General features: G+C 41.0%; 1 protein-coding gene across 1 annotated transcript in view; it reads right to left on the bottom strand.

Annotated features, from left to right (window-relative positions):
• Positions 1-18,203, bottom strand: part of DHX36 (DEAH-box helicase 36) — a 58,517-nt gene that overhangs the window by 26,185 nt on the left and 14,129 nt on the right. Inside the window, exons 9-13 of the mRNA XM_049867786.1 lie at positions 16,257-16,338; positions 12,168-12,308; positions 11,750-11,852; positions 11,278-11,365; positions 7,724-7,779 (exon numbers count right to left, since the gene is read on the bottom strand). Coding sequence (XP_049723743.1) covers positions 7,724-7,779; positions 11,278-11,365; positions 11,750-11,852; positions 12,168-12,308; positions 16,257-16,338 — 470 coding nt within the window. The remainder of the gene's footprint in view (positions 1-7,723; positions 7,780-11,277; positions 11,366-11,749; positions 11,853-12,167; positions 12,309-16,256; positions 16,339-18,203) is intronic.

Here is an 18,203-nt window from a genome sequence, read left to right as displayed (position 1 = left end):
AAAGGCTCTCAAGAAGTATTTTATCTATGGATTATTATTTGAAAATGCTCCTTAAAAAAAAAAAAGAAGAGAGGGCGGGGCCAAGATGGCGGACTAGGTGGACGCTGCCGCGGATCCCTCTTGCAACAAAGACTCGGAAAAACAAGGGAATCGATCACATACATAACAATCTACGAACTCTGAACAACAAGCACAGACTTAGAGACAGAAAACGAACAAATACGGGCAGACAGCGACCGTTTTCAGAACTAGGAGCCAGCGTACCAGGCAGGTGACCTTCGGAGCCCGATCTGGGGCAGAGCCCGGGGGGCAGACGGCACAGACGGGGGGCCCAGCCCTTCCCCCCCGAACCCATTCCGGGAGGAAGTCTAGCTGGTTGGTGCGGGCAGCGTAGTGGCGCAGCCGGAGGGAAAAGCACCCGGGAGGTAGTGACTGATATTGGAGCGGGGAGAACAGCGTCCCAGCTGGGGACCCGTCCCGCGGGGAGTTCGGCAGGAAGCGGGCGGGGCGCGAGCGGGGGGGGAGGTCAGCTATATTTCCCTAAAGCGACCCGGGGCGGGGCCCACACGTTCGTGCGGGAGGACGCCCACCCAGTCCGTGCGTGCGGCGCGGCGAACCAGAGGGAGAAATCCCCGGAAGTGACTGGTCTCAGAGCGGGGAAAACAGCGTCCCAGACGGGGAGCCATTCCGCTGGGATTTGGGTGCGCACGCGGGCGGGGCGTGAGCACGGGGTCCAATCATATTCCCCTGAATTGACCCAGAGGGCAGGCCCACCTGGTCGTGTGGCTGACGCCCACCCAGATTGCGTGTGGCGCGGCGCACCGGAGGGAGAAACCCCCGGAAGTGACTGGTCTCGGACCGGGAAAAGCAGCGTCCCAGCCGGCGAGCCGTCCCGCTGGGATTTGGGTGCACGCGTGGGCGAGGCGCGAGCATGGGGTCCAATTATATTCTCCTGAATAGACCCTGGGGGCAGGCCCACCCGTTCGTGCGGGAGACGCCCACTCAGTGCGCGCGAGCGGTGCCGCGCACCGGAGGGAGAAGTCCCCGGGAGGAAGTGACTGGTCTCCGAGCAGGGAAAGCAGTGTCCCAGCCGGGAAGCCGTCCCGCCCGGATTTTGACAGACGGGGGCAGAGTGTGAACGCAGTGTTCAGCTCTATATTCTGTGGTGCTACACTCCCAGCTCTCTGATCCCTCCCCCACCCTCTCCAGGCAGCTCCATTAACATCCGAATATCCGGAGCCAGAGGGAGAATTCAGATAGGGATCTGACGGCATTTTTTTTTTAGCTGATTACCCGGAAAATCTAGTTTCCCAGTGATGGCTCGGAGACAGCAGTCCATATCAAACCACATAAAGAAACAGACCATGACAGCTTCTCCAACCCCCCAAACAAAAGAATCAAAATCCTTCCCAAATGAAGATACAATCCTGGAATTATCAGATACAGAATATAAAAAACTAATTTACAGAATGCTTAAAGATATCACCAATGAAATTAGGATAAATGCAGAAAAAGCCAAGGAACACACTGATAAAACTGTTGAAGAACTCAAAAAGATTATTCAAGAACATACTGGAAAAATTAATAAGTTGCAAGAATCCATAGAGAGACAGCATGTAGAAATCCAAAAGATTAACAATAAAATTACAGAATTTGACAACACAATAGAAAGTCAGAGGAGCAGACTCGAGCAATCAGAATGTAGACTGGGACTACTGGAGGACCAGGGAATCAACACCAACATAGCTGAAAAAAAATCAGATAAAAGAATTAAAAAAAATGAAGAAACCCTAAGAATCATGTGGGACTCTATCAAGAAGGATAACTTGCGAGTGATTGGAGTCCCAGAACAGGGAGGGGGGACAGAAAACACAGAGAAAATAGTTGAAGAACTCCTGACACAAAACTTCCCTGACATCATGAAAGACGAAAGGATATCTATCCAAGGTGCTCATCGAACCTCATTTAAGACTGATCCAAAAAGAAAGACACCAAGACATATTATCATCAAACTTGCCAAAACCAAAGACAAACAGAAAATTTTAAAAGCAGCCAGGGAGAAAAGAAAGCTTTCCTTCAAGGGAGAATCAATAAGAATAAGTTCAGACTACTCAGCAGAAACCATGCAGGCAAGAAGGGAATGGGACGACGTATACAGAGCACTGAACGAGAAAAACTGCCAACCAAGGATCATATATCCAGCAAAATTCTCTCTGAAATATGAAGGTGAAATTAAGATATTTACAGATAAACACAAGTTTAGAGAATTTGCAAAAACTAAACCAAGACTGCAAGAAGTGCTAAAGGAGATTGTTTGGCCTGATGACCAATAATATCAGGTACCAGCACAATACAAGGTCACAAAACAGAACGTCCTGATATCAACGCAACTCAAATAGGGAAAGCACAAAAACAAACAAATTAAGACTAATTCTAAAAAATAAATAAATAAACAAAATAATACACATAACAGGAAATCATGGAAATCAATAGATAAACAATCACAATCATCAAAAAGAGGGACTAAATATAGGAGGCATTGAACTGCCAGATGGAGAGGGATACAAGGCGATATAGAAGGATACAAGTTAGGTTTTTACTTAGAAAAATAGGGGTAAATAATAAGGCAACCACAAAAAGGAATATCAATTCCATAACTCAAGAAAAAAGCCAAGAAAAACGTAACGACTCAACAAACACAAAGTTAAACATTATGAAAATGAGGATCTCACAAGCTATTAAGAAAAACGTCTCTGCACAAAAAAGCATGTGGAAAAATGAAATGGCCAACAACACACATGAAAAGGCATCAAAATGACAGCACTAAAAACTTATTTATCTATAATTACACTGAATGTAAATGGACTAAATGCACCAATAAAGAGACAGAGAGTCACGGACTGGATAAAGAAACACGATCCATCTATATGCTGCCTACAAGAGACACACCTTAGACATAGAGACACGAACAAACTAAAACTCAAAGGATGGGAAAAAATATATCAAGCAAACAATAAGCAAAAAAGAAGAGGAGTAGCAATATTAATTTCTGACAAAATAGACTTTAGACTTAAATCTGCCACAAAAGATAAAGAAGGACACTATATAATGATAAAAGGGACAATTGATCAGGAAGACATAAACATATTAAATATTTACGCACCCAATGACAGGGCTGCAAGATACATAAATCAAATTTTAACAGAATTGAAAAGTGAGATAGACACCTCCACATTTATAGTAGGAGATTTCAACACACCACTTTCGGAGAAGGACAGGACATCCAGTAAGAAGCTCAATAGAGACACAGAAGACCTACTTACAACAATCAACCAACTTGACCTCATTGACTTATACAGAACTCTCCACCCAACTGCTACAAAATATACTTTTTTTTCTAGTGCACATGGAACATTCTCTAGAATAGACCACATATTAGGTCATAAAACAAAACTTTGCAGAATCCAAAACATCGAAATATTACAAAGCATCTTCTCAGACCACAAGGCAATGAAGCTAGAAAACAATAACAGAAAAACTAGGGAAAAGAAATCAAATACTTGGAAAATGAACAATACCCTCCTGAAAAAAGACTGGGTTATAGAAGACATCAAGGAGGGAATAAGGAAATTCTTAGAAAGCAACGAGAATGAAAATACTTCCTATCAAAACTTCTGGGACACAGCAAAAGCAGTGCTCAGAGGCCAATTTATATCGATAAATGCACACATACAAAAAGAAGAAAGAACCAAAATCAGAGAACTGTCCCAACAACTTGAACAAATAGAAATTGAGCAACAAAAGAACCCATCAGGCACCAGAAGAAAACAAATAATAAAAATTAGAGCTGAACTAAATAATTAGAGAACAGAAAAACAATTGAAAGAATTAACAAAGCCAAAAGCTGGTTCTTTGAAAAAATTAACAAAATTGATAAACCATTGGCTAGACTGACTAAAGAAAAACAGGAAAGGAAACAAATAACCCAAATAAGAAACGAGAAGGACCACATCACAACAGAACCAAAGGAAATTAAAAGAATCATTTCAGATTACTAAGTAAAATTGTACTCTAACAAATTTGAAAACCTAGAAGAAATGGATAAATTCTTGGAACAATACTACCTACCTAAACTAACACATTCAGAAGTAGAACAACTAAACAGACCCATAACAAAAAAAGAGACTGAAACGGTAATCAAAAAACTTCCAGCAAAAAAAAGTCCTGGCCCAGACGGCTACACTGCAGAGTTCTACCAAACCTTCAGAGAAGACTTAACACCATTACTATTGAAGGTATTTCAAAGCATAGAAAAAGACGGAATACTACCCAACTCATTCTATGAAGCTACCATCTCCCTGATACCAAAACCAGGTAAAGACATTACAAAAAAAGAAAATTTTAGACCTATATCCCTCATGAACATAGATGCAAAAATCCTCAACAAAATTCTAGCCAACAGAATCCAACAACACATCAAAAAAATAATTCACCCTGATCAAGTGGGATTTATACCAGGTATGCGAGGCTGGTTTAATATCAGAAACACCATTAATGTAATCCATCACATAAATAAAACAAAAGATAAAAACCACATGATCTTATCAATAGATGCAGAAAAGGCATTTGACAAAGTTCAACACCCATTTATGACAAAAACTCTTACCAAAATAGGAATTGAAGGAAAATTCCTCAACATAATAAAGGGCATCTATGCAAAGCCAACAGCCAATATCACTCTAAATGGAGAGAACCTGAAAGCATTTCCCTTGAGAACGGGAACCAGACAAGGATGCCCTTTATCACCGTTCTTATTCAACATCGTACTTGAAGTCCTAGCCAGGGCAATTAGGCTAGACAAAGAAATAAAGTGTATCCAGATTGGTAAGGAGGAAGTAAAGCTATCACTATTTGCAGATGACATGATCGTATACATGGAAAACCCTAAGGAATCCTCCAGAAAACTACTGAAACTAATAGAAGAGTTTGGAAGTGTCTCAGGATATAAAATAAACATACAAAAATCACTTGGATTCCTCTACATCAACAAAAAGAACACCGAAGAGGAAATAACCAAATCAATACCATTCACAGTAGCCCCCAAGAAGATAAAATACTTAGGAATAAATCTTACCAAGGATGTAAAAGACCTATACAAAGAAAACTATAAAACTCTGCTACAAGAAATTCAAAAGGACATACTTAAGTGGAAGAACATACCCTGCTCATGGATAGGAAGACTTAACATAGTAAAAATGTCTATTCTACCAAAAGCCATCTATACATATAACGCACTTCCAATCCAAATACCAATGTCATACTTTAAGGGGATAGAGAAACAAATCACAAATTTCATATGGAAGGGAAAGAACCCCCGGATAAGCAAAACATTACTGAAAAAGAAGAAGAAAGTGGGAGGCCTCACTCTACCTGATTTCAGAACCTATTATACAGCCACAGTAGTCAAAACAGCCTGGTACTGGTACAACAACAGGCACATAGACCAATGGAACAGAATTGAGAACCCAGATATAAATCCATCCACGTATGAGCAGCTGATATTTGACAAAGGACCAGGGTCAGTTAATTGGGGAAATGATAGCCTTTTAAACAAATGGTGCTGGCATAACTGGATATCCATTTGCAAAAGAATGAAACAGGACTCATACCTCACACCATGCACAAAAACTAACCCCAAGTGGATCAAAGACCTAAACATAAAGGCTAAAACGATAAAGATCATGGAAGAAAAAATAGCATCAACCCTAGGAGCCCTAATACAGGGCATAAACAGAATACAAAACATTACCAAAAATGATGAAGAGAAACCAGATAACTGGGAGCTCCTAAAAATCAAACACCTATGCTCATCTAAAGACTTCACCAAAAGAGTAAAAAGACCACCTACAGACTGGGAAAGAATTTTCAGCTATGACATCTCCGACCAGCTCCTGATCTCTAAAATCTACATGATTCTGTCAAAACTCAACCACAAAAAGACAAACAACCCAATCAAGAAGTGGACAAAGGAGATGAACACACATTTCACTAAAGAAGATATTCAGGCAGCCAACAGATACATGAGAAAATGCTCCCGATCATTAGCCATTAGAGAAATGCAAATTAAAACTACGATGAGATTCCATCTCACACCAACTAGACTGGCATTAATCCAAAAAACACAAAATAATAAATGCTGGAGAGGCTGCGGAGAGATTGGAACTCTCATACACTGCTGGTGGGATTGTGAAATGGTACAACCACTTTGGAAATCCATCTGGCATTATCTTAAACAGTTAGAAATAGAACTACCATACAACCCAGAAATCCCACTCCTCGGAATATACCCTAGAGATACAAGAGCCTTCACACAAACAGAAATATGCACACCCATGTTTATTGCAGCTCTGTTTACAATAGCAAAAAGCTGGAAGCAACCAAGGTGTCCATCAACGGATGAATGGGTAAATAAATTGTGGTATATTCACACAATGGAATACTACGCATCGATAAAGAACAGTGACGAATCTCTGAAACATTTCATAACAGGGAGGAATCTGGAAGGCATTATGCTGAGCGAAATGAGTCAGTTGCAAAACGACAAATATTGTATAAGACCACTATTAAAAGATCTTGAGAAATAGAAAAAACGGAGAAGAATACATACTTTTGTGGTTACAAAGGGGGGAGGCAGGGAGGGAGGGAGAGGGCTTTTTATTGATCAATCCGTAGATAAGAACTGCTTTGGGTGAAGGGAAAGACAACACTCAATACAAGGAAGGTCAGCCTAATTGGACTGGACTAAAAGCAAAGAGGTTTCTGGGATAAAATGAAAGCTTCAAAGGTCAGCGGAGCAGGGGCTAGGGTCTGGGGAACTTGGTTTGAGGGGACTTCTAAGTCAATGGGCAAAATAATTCTATTATGAAAACATTCTGCATCCCACTTTGAATTGTGGCACCTGGGGTCCTAAATGCCAACAAGCGGACATCTAAGATACATCAATTGGTCTCAACCCACCTAGAGCAAAGGCAAAGGAAGAACACCAAGGTCACACGACAACTAAGAACCCAAGAGACAGAAAGGGCCACATGAACCAGAGACCTACATTATCCTGAGACCAGAAGAACTAGTTGGTGCCTGGCCACAATCGATGTCTGCCCTGTCAGGGAACACAACAGACAACTCCTGCGGGAGCAGGAGACCAATGGGATACAGACCCCAAATTCTCATGAAAAGAACATACCTAATGGTATGATTGAGACTAGAGGAATCCCAGAGACAATGCTCCCCAGAATGTCTGATGACACAGGACAGGAACCATCCCCGAAGACAAATCATCAGGCAATAAAAGGACTGGTCAGTGGAGGGGAGAGAGATGCCGATGAAGAGAGAGCTAATTAAATCAGGTGGACACTGGAGAGTGTGTTGGCAACTCTTGACTGCAGGGGGGATGGGAAGATAGAGAGAGAGGGAAGATGGCAAAATTGGCACAAAACGAGAGACTATAAGGGCTGACTCAATAGGGAGAGAGCAAGTGGGAGAAGGGAGTAAGATGTATGTAAACCTACATGTGACAGACTGATTGGAATGGTAAATGTTCACTTGAAGCTTAATAAAAATTAATTAAAAACAAATAAAGAAAGAAAGAAAAGAAAAACACAATGAGCAGTCCTTAAAGCCTAGCTTAGTTTGAAAGACAGAAACCAAATAAACTACAACATACCTGTGTCTGGTTAACCGTAGGCATCAGTGAATGTAAAGGTATAATAAGAAACTTATCTGAAAATCAGAAAGAAAAATTAAGCTTTAAGACAAATAGTTGCAGAAAAGTGTCATCAGACATTTATTGGACACTGAACCCAGAAGCTAACCCACATAATTCTCAAATTTACATTCTTACATACAGCACACCGATTTTTACTTTTTTAGTAGTCCTGTTTTCTGAACGTTCCGGCAAGTTCCAGCTGACATTCTGTTCTCTGAATCACACCGATAAGCTTCTCCAAGCTCTCTAAGAATGCTTAAAGGCTGGAGGCAAACTTTCCAAATTACACGAGTAAAATATCATTAACTCCATTCCTACTACTAGCTGAGGACCCAAGAATTCTGCTTCATATGAATGTTTGTGTACTTAGAGTGAATCCATTTTAATCATAAAGACAGTAAGTGAATTTTTAGAACATATTACTTATTAAATACCCATGTCCTACTTAAAAAGTGATAAAATAATCCTGATCAAATAATAAAACAAATCCCCTCAAAAGAGACCAACATTTTTAAAGCATGATATCCTTAGAAATATATTAAGTTATATTCCTACTTTATAAACTTTCAAAAGGAAAAAGCTCCAGCTTGTTCATGATTCTCAGCCAACAGAGAAGACACTGTGGACGCAGTACAGTAACGGGAGTGAAGGGGCGTTAAGGAAGCAAGGGCCACTCCCAGTTTACTTATGGGTGCTGAACGCAATCTGACTTAATCTCTGGGAACAGTGTCTCAAACGACTCAAGACAGCTGTGTTTCCCCCAAAATGAACTGTTTTTATCCAAAGGAGATAAGATAATCCCCACAGACTATTACTCTTCTGAGCTCTACAAAGTAGTAAAAAGCTGTCAAGCAATTGATGCTGCCAAAATGAGAATGCTGATTTACCTGTCTCTGCAATACAAAATGAAAACATATCAACTGTAAAACACTCACGCCAAATACACTGAACTTGAATCTTATCAAGTCCTTAGACATAATTTCCAGCTAACAGGAAACACATGGAGTGAATCAAACAAAACGACAGTATAAAAACCCAGACAAATCCAGAGAGCTGTACTCATTACAGGAAAATACCAACAAAAAAGCCAAACCCAGCCTTCAAGTTGATTCCCACTCATAGCGAACATACGGTGACCCTGTAAGGCGGAGTAAAACTGCCCCATAGGGTTTCCTAGGCTGGACGCAGACTGCCACGTCCTTCTTCCACGGAGCGGCTCGTGGGTTTGAACCTCAGACCCTTCAGTTAACAGCTGAGCACTTCTTCACTACACTGCACCACCAGGGCTCCTTTTATAAGACAACTGGCCTGGTCTTTTCCACAATCATTACTATCACGGGGAAGGGTGATGTTCTAGAAGTAGATTTAAAAATTATTCAGGTTTGATTTTTTTCTCATTTGAACAAACCAGCTGTGAAAAACATTTTGGGGACCAATGGGCAAATCTGATTACAGACTGGGTTACTGGATGCTATTAAGGATTTGATGTCATAATGACATTATGGTTACACAGGAAATTGTATTTTTGGAGATGCACACTTCGAGATACAATGTGATAGCTGCAATTTACTTTAAAAAGGAAAAAAGACTGCAAAAATAATTGCTACATTAAAGTCATAGATATCATTACAGTCCTTTAGTTTTCTGCATATTTTAAGTTTTTCATTATGAATAATATAAAAAGATTATAGCCATGAATAATGAAACTAGAAGCAACTTTATGAAGACAATATAACTTGAATAAAAACAATTTATACTGCTGATATTGCACAACTAAGGAGTCAATGGGAAGAAAGTTGACGCTCTTTAAGAGAAAAAAGAAATAAGAAAGTTGATAAGCTTTAGATATAAATAGAGTTTCAAGATTTACTTTTCAGCCAATACAGGGTTAGGTCAATTCTTCCCCATCTACATACAGTGGCTACAGCATAGGACAGCAACTGATTGTTAAGGCTAAATTTTTTTCAACCTAACTTGTTTATTCAAGAAAAAAAACACTGTTAAATTTTATAACCATGGTGGTACAGTGGTTAAGAGCTACGGCTGCCAACCAAAAGGCCAACAGTTCAAATCCACCAGCAGCTCCTTGGAAACCCTACAGGGCAGTTCTACTCTGTCCTATAGGGTCACCGTGAGTCGGAAATAGACTCAACGGCAATGGGTTTGGTTCTGATTTTCCTTGAGCGTAATTCAACGCAGAACGCTAACGAAGTCAATTATGACAATCTATAATTTCATACCCTCTACTCACTCCTCTAGAAATGATCACTGTTATATTTCGGTACACGTCTTTCTTATACTTTTCTTTGTCAACTAAATACACTTTTTTTTTTTTTAAACTAAAAGTAGATAATAAAATTATATATTTAATAATGACTAAGTTTTTTCTAACAGGAGCCATGGTGGCACAGTGGTTAAGCACTTGCTGCTAACTGAAAGGTCAGCAGTCTGAATCCAACTGCAGCTCCTTGGGAGAAAGATGTGGCCGTCTGCTTCTGTAAGTACTACAGCCTTGCAGACCCTAGGTGGCAGTCAGTGCTGCTCTGTCCTACAGGGTCGGTATGAGTCAGAATTGGCTCAATGGCACAGGTTTTGGTTATACTTTTCCTATAAAGACTCCCAGTGACAAAGAAAACATGATATTTCTTTACAGAGAAATCAAAATATTTCATCAGCTAGAGAGTAGTAAATAATTTATAGAGAATGCTTTGGGAGCATTGCCATAATGGGATTTAGCAAAGAATGAAAACACATCATTGTCATTTTAATGTATACTATTAGATCAAAGTATTTTTCTAGTGTCTTGTAAAAAGAAAAAAAATGTTTAAAAAGCACTTCGGTTAGAAATTATATTCAGAACTAGAAAATATTAAGGAGAATTTGTTCTATACTTTATTGAAGTTAACAACGGTTACTGAGAATACCGTTGGTAAATTCTATAGTAGAAAAATGTCCTCAGGCGTTCTCTAAGGCGGAAGAGTTTACATCTCTAAAACACGCTGTTAAAGAATGAGAACCTCCTGAGGAATTTTAAAAAACGTCAGATGTTCAAGTCACATTCCTAGATTTGGGGTGAAGATGGGGTATGGGCATCGGAATTCTAAAAAAGCTCCGTGGGTGGCTGTTGTACAGTCAGAGCAGGACAACACCAGGCTAAGTGACAAATTAAAGCTTCTTTCTCCCCAACGAAAACCCAGTGGTGAGTGAGAAAAACAACAAAAAACCTCCAAATGCCAGCATCTTAACTTTAACGGCCTAATTTTACTAGGTAAATTTAAGAAAAGAGGTAAAACAGTCTCTTCATAATACTAAATAAAGAGCTTCACTACACATTCATCACTGTCACCTGTGACCTGGAATGCTGAAAAAGAAACAGGGGTGACTTGAAAAACCCAACCTGGGCCTGCCTACCAAGTTCTTATACTGAGGCAGCCTGCACTTATTAAAATGAAAGAATACACCAAGCTACACGCCCCTCGTGGAAGCGCAACAAAAACACATTTATATGATACCTGATTTAAACATCACTTGCGACATCAAGAGGTCGTGTAAACTGCTGATATTGTCCCAGCCTGGCAGAAATACCAATATTGCACCATCCTGTGTAGAGGAGAAATAACCATTACAAAGAATCACATCAACAAAACGCTAACTATAAAAGTTTGTGCACACTGAAGATGACGCTGAAATCGTATGAGTTCAGGAGAATTTTAGTTACTGATTATAGCTAAACGAACACGTGCTTACTTTCAAAAAACAAGAATTTATTATCTGGATGCTTCATTCGTTTAGCCTTTTCTTCAAATAAGTCAAATGCCTAAATCTTTTCGTATTTTGAGATTCTTATTTCTGGTGTCAAAAGCAATTTCGTTCACAGTCTGTTTTTTAGAAGCATTTAAGAAAACTGTTTTTCTTTTTTCATGGGCTCGATACACTAATAAAATCCTGTTACTTGAAGAAAAATAAAAAAGGGACAGAGCTAACCTCTTCTTCCAAAACGATGTGTCGGATAAGGGCAGCAATCAAGTTCAGATCCACTTTATCATCATCCATCATTTCTAAAACATCTACAGTCCTTGCAGAATACCTACCAGAGGTGAACAGAAATAACAAAATACGTGGAAAAGAGGTTCTATATCTTCTGTGATAAAGTTTCTTGTGATTTAAACTGCTATAAAGTCTTTTTTTTTTTTAAGTCTTAGTGCGTAACTCCACCTGCAAATGGAGGGATATACTCTGAAGACAGGAGAATCATGGGTCATAGTGTTTAAAAGTCAGACCACCCGTGTTTAGCTGGGGTAGGAGACGTGCGATGCTCTATGTACAAGTTCAAAGACAACTGCTGCTTTGTGCGTTGGTCACTCAGCCACGGTGTTCTCACTTGCAAACATGTTGAGTTTACCTTCCTCGCAGCTCCCTGATGTAATCTGGCCAGCGCTCTTCGTAGATGGCCTCCTTCCCTTCTTTTTCTTGTCTGCTGACACGCCCTTGCATGAATCCCCTCCTAAACTGGGATCTGGGTTCTTTCTGTTCCGGAACGTATCTAAAATAAAAACACTCTTCAGTATCTTCTTCCTGAAGCTCTTTTTCGTGCTAGTATTTGACACGACATTTAGGATAAAAAACGAGGATTTAAAGATGATTTTTCACTATAATTTCTAGCGGATGCTTATTAAAACATCAATTTATTTACAAGTATTAATTTATATATAAATACCTGACGCTTCAGATAAAACCATTCTTTATTACAGTACACAGACCTTTAGACCATCTTTAGCAGCCAATTAAAAAAACACTAACTTTCACCTTCAATTTTAACTTTGCTTTAAAACATAAGTTAACAATTATAAAACTGATACAACAATTCATGACTGCCTAGTAGAAGACTCAGATTTTAAACATGGGAGGTTCCCAAACCTGACGGCACATAAGACTCCTCCAGGGAGCTTGTGAAAGTCCAGTTTCCTAAATCCCATCCCTGGAGATTTGGGTTCACTAGGTATACTGGGGCCTGCTAATCCAGAAAGTTTAATTAGTGGATCTGCAGACCTAGGGACCCATGCTCGGGAGCTACATAACTCAGCTCAGCACACAGGTACAGCTATGGCAGACTGAGCACTGGAACGCACATCCCCTGTGCATCAGCCCAGTGCTAAGCTATGGCTCCACCATGCGGCACTGACTGCTCAAAACAGAGAGCACATCTGCCCAAGGGCACTACCTACCCCAGTGGGTTCCAAGAGGCCTGGGGGTGGGGAGACAAAGAACAAGGCACAGGCTCTGTAACCCAAACTCTCTCTGAATTCAGCTGCAACACAGCATCTGAGGGTGCTGTGGGATGTGGAGTATGGGCTGTGGGATCAGACAGAACTGGGTTGACGCCCTCACCACTAACTGTGGGACCCTAGCCAAGCACTAAACCTCTGGCCTCTGGTTTCCTTATCTGAGAAACTGATACTCTTCCAACCGTGTTATTATGAGGATAAAATATGATGTAAAGCACACTGCCTGACACATAATGGATACCCATTAAAGTGTTAATCCCCTTCCCTATTCAGTACCTGTGACCCAGGACTCCCCTAAGTCTTCGAAACATATAGAGGCACCAATGTGAAGTCGGGTAACCTGAGACAGAGATTGGTCCTAGTCAGCAGGATGGACCCACAGTTGGCTCCCTTCCCAGCAATCCCCGAAACAAAGCTCATCTTCAGCCCCCACTTCCAGCCTCCAACTGCGACCCTCCATATCATTCCACCTACCCTCACTGTGGCCACAGTGCTTCTTCCCTCCCACTCCCGGGGGCACAGCTCTTCTGGGAATAAAGAGCTGGGGGCTTCGGATGAAAACCTCAAGGACCATCCTCCCTCCGAGTCCCCTCTCAGAGCTGGTTTGGGGACTGCAAGCCCCCCACAGATACAAGCCCTTTCCTCACAGAGACCCCTTAGCTGCAGCTCCCTGCATGGTCCCTGCCTTCTAGGGAGGTTAAGAAAGCAGCTGACCCTCAAAGGGTTTCCAAGGAGCGGCTGGGGGATTCAAACTGCTGACCTTTCGGTTAGCAGCCGAGCTCTTAACCACTGTGCCACCAGGGCTCTGATCATTATTTAACTTTAGATTTACAACTCCCAAAGCTGCTTTCATTACCATCAAGCTGTTGAGAATTATTCTCTTAGAAAACAACTGGTAAACGTGTCGTGGTAGAAAGCACGACAGAGAACGAAGTTGAAGAGGGCGTGCACTGATGATAAAACCAAGGCAGAGAAGACCAACACATGCTCGCTCACGTCCAGCACGCGCGACCCTCTGACATGTGTACCCCTCACTCCTCCTCTCAATTTCCTCACCTTCTTGACCTGCTCGGTCCGTCCCTGCTGCGCAGTCTCACTGCCAATACACTCACCTCCTCTGCACAGGCCAGTCACGCTTTATGTAACGGCCTGTACCTCTCCCTGTCTGGACACAAGCTCTGCGGGCACGTGCCAAGTCTCTCCTGTTCTATGCTCAGTTCCTGGCACAGTACGAGATGTGGAGGAAAGCTTAAAAAAATATCTGTAGGCAGGTGGAGGGAGGAAGGGAAGACAGGAGGAGGGAAGACAGGTCGGCCAGCTAGTCAAAACTGGACTGACTTCTCCCCACATGAATTAGGTAGTAGGGTCTCTGCTCTCACCTTCCCACTATCACTTTCTACTTTTCTCATTTAATGAGGGAGCTGGGGTGTCTTGAGACGTCTCATCGCAAGTGTTTCTACATCTCTCCTATTGATTTAGATGTTTTTGTTTACTGCAGGCCAGGCACCGTGCTAAACAATGGCTACAAAAACGAACGGGACAAAATCCTTGACCTTGAAAAATCTGAAGTCTACAGCAGGGAGCAACATAAAGAAATACTCTACCTGGCACTGAGGTAAGTGTTACAAGAGATACGCTATGGGAGTCCAGATGGGAAAGCAGTTCGGTCTGTGACAGGTATCACAGAAAGCTTAGCAGACAATGAGGCTGGGGTGTGTTCTTGCAGAGTTAATAGTTTATAGATAAAGGATGGAGAAGACAGCAAACGAAGTCCAAAAAGAGGAAACAGTAAGTAAAACAAGGCACAGTCATGAAGAGGCACGGCCTAGCTGACTACACAAGAGTGCACATTTAGCATGCACGGGCCACAGGACGCATGCCTGGGAGATGGGCCTAAGAAAGATGATGGGGCCAGACTGTAAATGGCTTTGGGATGACTAGTTAAAAAAACTGGATATGATCCAAATGGCCTGTGCCATCCCAATCTTTTACCCATCAAGGAATACAAATATTATTTTGTACAGCCCCTGGAAAAGGCTGCTAGCAGCTAATAGCCAGTGGCTAGAGAGCTGAAGAAATCAATGACTTGGGCATGCCAGCTAGCATGCTCTACTATTGGTAACAAAGATTCAAAAGATTTCTAAACCAATTTCTAAGCAGAAATCTCACGTGCAAGGCTCGTGTAGGGAATAAAGTGCATATGACCAGATTTGTTTCTGAGAAAATACACAGCAGTAGTGGGCGAAGAGACGGGGCTGAAAGTGAAGACTACGAGAACAAAAACGGACCTCAAGTGGAAGAAATAAAAACAAGACAGCATGTTACAAGGACCTGAAGTGGAAGAAATAAAAACAAGATGACATGGTATAAAGACCTGAAGTGGAAAAAATAAAAACAAGAGGCATGTTATAAGGACCTGAAGTAGAAGAAATAAAGATGGCACGTTCAAGGCGAAAGCTCTGAGGCAGACTCAAGAGAAGGCCTGTGTGTGCTGGGAGAGAGTGCAGAGACCTGGAGCAACGCGGTTCCTTATCAGCACACCCTAAGTGCTTGGTAAACATTATCTCTTAACTTACCGTTTAGAAAACAAGGTGGAGAATAATATCATTGACTATTACGCAGTATACTGGGCAAGAAGCAGTTTGTTTTGTTTTGGTGGAAGCATGGTGGGAATTAAGCATAAGGTAAGGATACTGTGGTCCTGGGATGCTGCTGTGTAGGGAACTGCGGTCCTCAAGCTACACTTCTGAAAGCTTTGAAAACACACAACGCTGGGCAAGGAAATAAACAGGACTACACAGTGCAAACGTAAAAGACTAAGAAAAAACTAATTTAGAACCTTAGAGGGAAGTCATATTTAAAGAGTGGGCAATGGAAGCCAGCAGAGGAGGATGACAATCAGGTAGGAGAACCAGCACGTAAGAAAGAGGTCCCCAAACTGCTGCCCATTAAAATCACCCAGGGAGCTTTAAAAAATACACTTGCCTAGCTACCACCCCCAGGCATTGTGAAGTCGTTAAATTACGGCACGGCACGTGATCGGCGCACCTGGAGTTTAAAAAGGCTCCAGGTGCTTTTAATATGCAATAACGTCTAGGAACCTGATTCAAGGAAAAAGGACATTTTAGGTCCTAAGACTAAAGTCTGTCATGAGAAAGATGACATATTTGTACCTTTTAATTCGTTTTATTTCCAATATTACTTACCTTATTTTTTCAATTATATCTTCCAAAAGATACTCCACAACAGGAAAAGTAAAACCAGGTATATGTATCATTGGACAGTGACCTGTTATGGTAGAAAAATAAACATAAATCTGTACTCAAATGTTGGGGGAAAAAATCGCCACACTGTAAACAAAGCCTCTTCATTACTATTCTGAACTTCAGAAAACGCTCCTGCCGCTTCTGCAGCTCTACCCTGTTTTTCACATCTCATTTAAATAAGAACAGCAGTCTAGTCTTTTTCAAGTTTTTTAAGATCTTGGAAAACATCTCATTTTATATAGAAAATCAGCCATTAGGAATTTAACAACTTGCCCAGGATTATAAACTAGAACTGAAAAAAAAAAAGGTTCGCACGATGCCTCAACTCAAAGTTTAATGATAGATTAAGTCACACACTTAAAACCCGTTAGAAGTCTATTTTCTCTTCATTATTAGCCAAATGGTACCACATCAGAACCTAAGTTTTACTGAAATGTAGGCAAGAAGCATGAATTCTTGTGGCACCAAAATTAAGGAAAGAAAAGAAGCAATTAAACTCAACTAAATATTAAACAGTTACTTCTTATCATGGACTGAATTGTGTCCCCCCCAAGATATGTATTGTAACTCTTAACCTCAATACCTGTGCTTACAATCCCATTTTGGGAATGAGTTGTCTTTGTTATGTATGTGCGTCTTGAGTCAATCTCTTCTGAGATATAAAAGAGATAAAATAAGCAAGGGAGAGAAGCAGCGATGGGGGAAGAGAGATGCCAAGCCACATAAAGATTGCCCAGGAGCAGAAGCTCAAAGAGACAAGGACCTTCCTCCTGAGCTAAGAAAGACAGAAAGCCTTCCCCTCAGAGCCAGTGCCCTGAATTTGGACTTCTAGTCTCCTGAACTGTGAAAAAATAAATTTGTTTGTTAAAGCCACCCATTTACAGTATTTGTTACAGCAGCACTAGGTAACTAAAATACTGTTTCAGAATCACTTTAAAAGAAAAAAAAAAACTTTAGCACTATTACATAAATACCGTTTATTTCTCCTAATAAGCGTAAGTAGTACACACTATAAACACAGTCGACACTGCATCAGAGGTCAAAGTATCTGAGCTGGTTATCACCTCTCTACCTTTCATAAATTTACGTTCATAAATTTGAGCAAGATACTCAATCTTAATTCTACCTGTCTTATCTAAAAAAAAAAAAAAAGGATTTAACACCTAACTTATCTCGCAAGGAGCTGAAGGTTAGCTAGAACGTGTCTGAAAGGGTCTTTAGGAACTGAACACAAGCACATTGGCTGACACAGCTGTATCGCATTTCACCTCCCTCTCTCCCCTTTTCCTTTCCCAAATATAAGCAAGAGCGACAGCGTGGCATGATTTTAAAAGCACGTACCTTATAGCCAGACAAACCTAGGTTCAAATCCTCTCATCTTTCTGTTAATTATGCAACCTGTGAGAAGCTCCTTAATTGCCCTTGGGCTATCTTCTCATTTGTAAAAATGGAAATAAAAACAGTATCTACTTCACAAGATATTTACGAGGATTAAAGAAGACAAAGTGCCAAACATAGCACCTGGCACCTTGCAGGTGCTCCGTAAGTGGTCACTGGCATGCTTATTAGTATTAGGAAACTGCCATCCTAGCCTGTGACTGAAAAGCCACACAAGAATCACAACACACGTTTCTAATACTACAGAAGAATCACAAAAAAAGTGTCTAAAACCATTCAAATTTGTGGCTTGGATTCAATGATGCTGTCTTAATTTTCTGGGAGTAGCACTAAGAAGTTCACGTCTTCACTAAAAAAGAGCAGTGATGATGCCACATTTAAACAGGTCCAGCTCCCCAATCTGTAAGTTAGGGTAGTGTTAAAATAAAATGAATTACTAAGCATTTATTTCGACTACTCTACACATAGCACCCTAGTAGGTGCCATGGT

This window comes from Elephas maximus, chromosome 23 (genome assembly GCF_024166365.1).
Source record: "Elephas maximus indicus isolate mEleMax1 chromosome 23, mEleMax1 primary haplotype, whole genome shotgun sequence".
Lineage (NCBI taxonomy): Eukaryota > Metazoa > Chordata > Mammalia > Proboscidea > Elephantidae > Elephas > Elephas maximus.
Note: the sequence above shows the minus strand (reverse complement) of the source record. Positions and strands in the feature narration are given on the sequence as shown.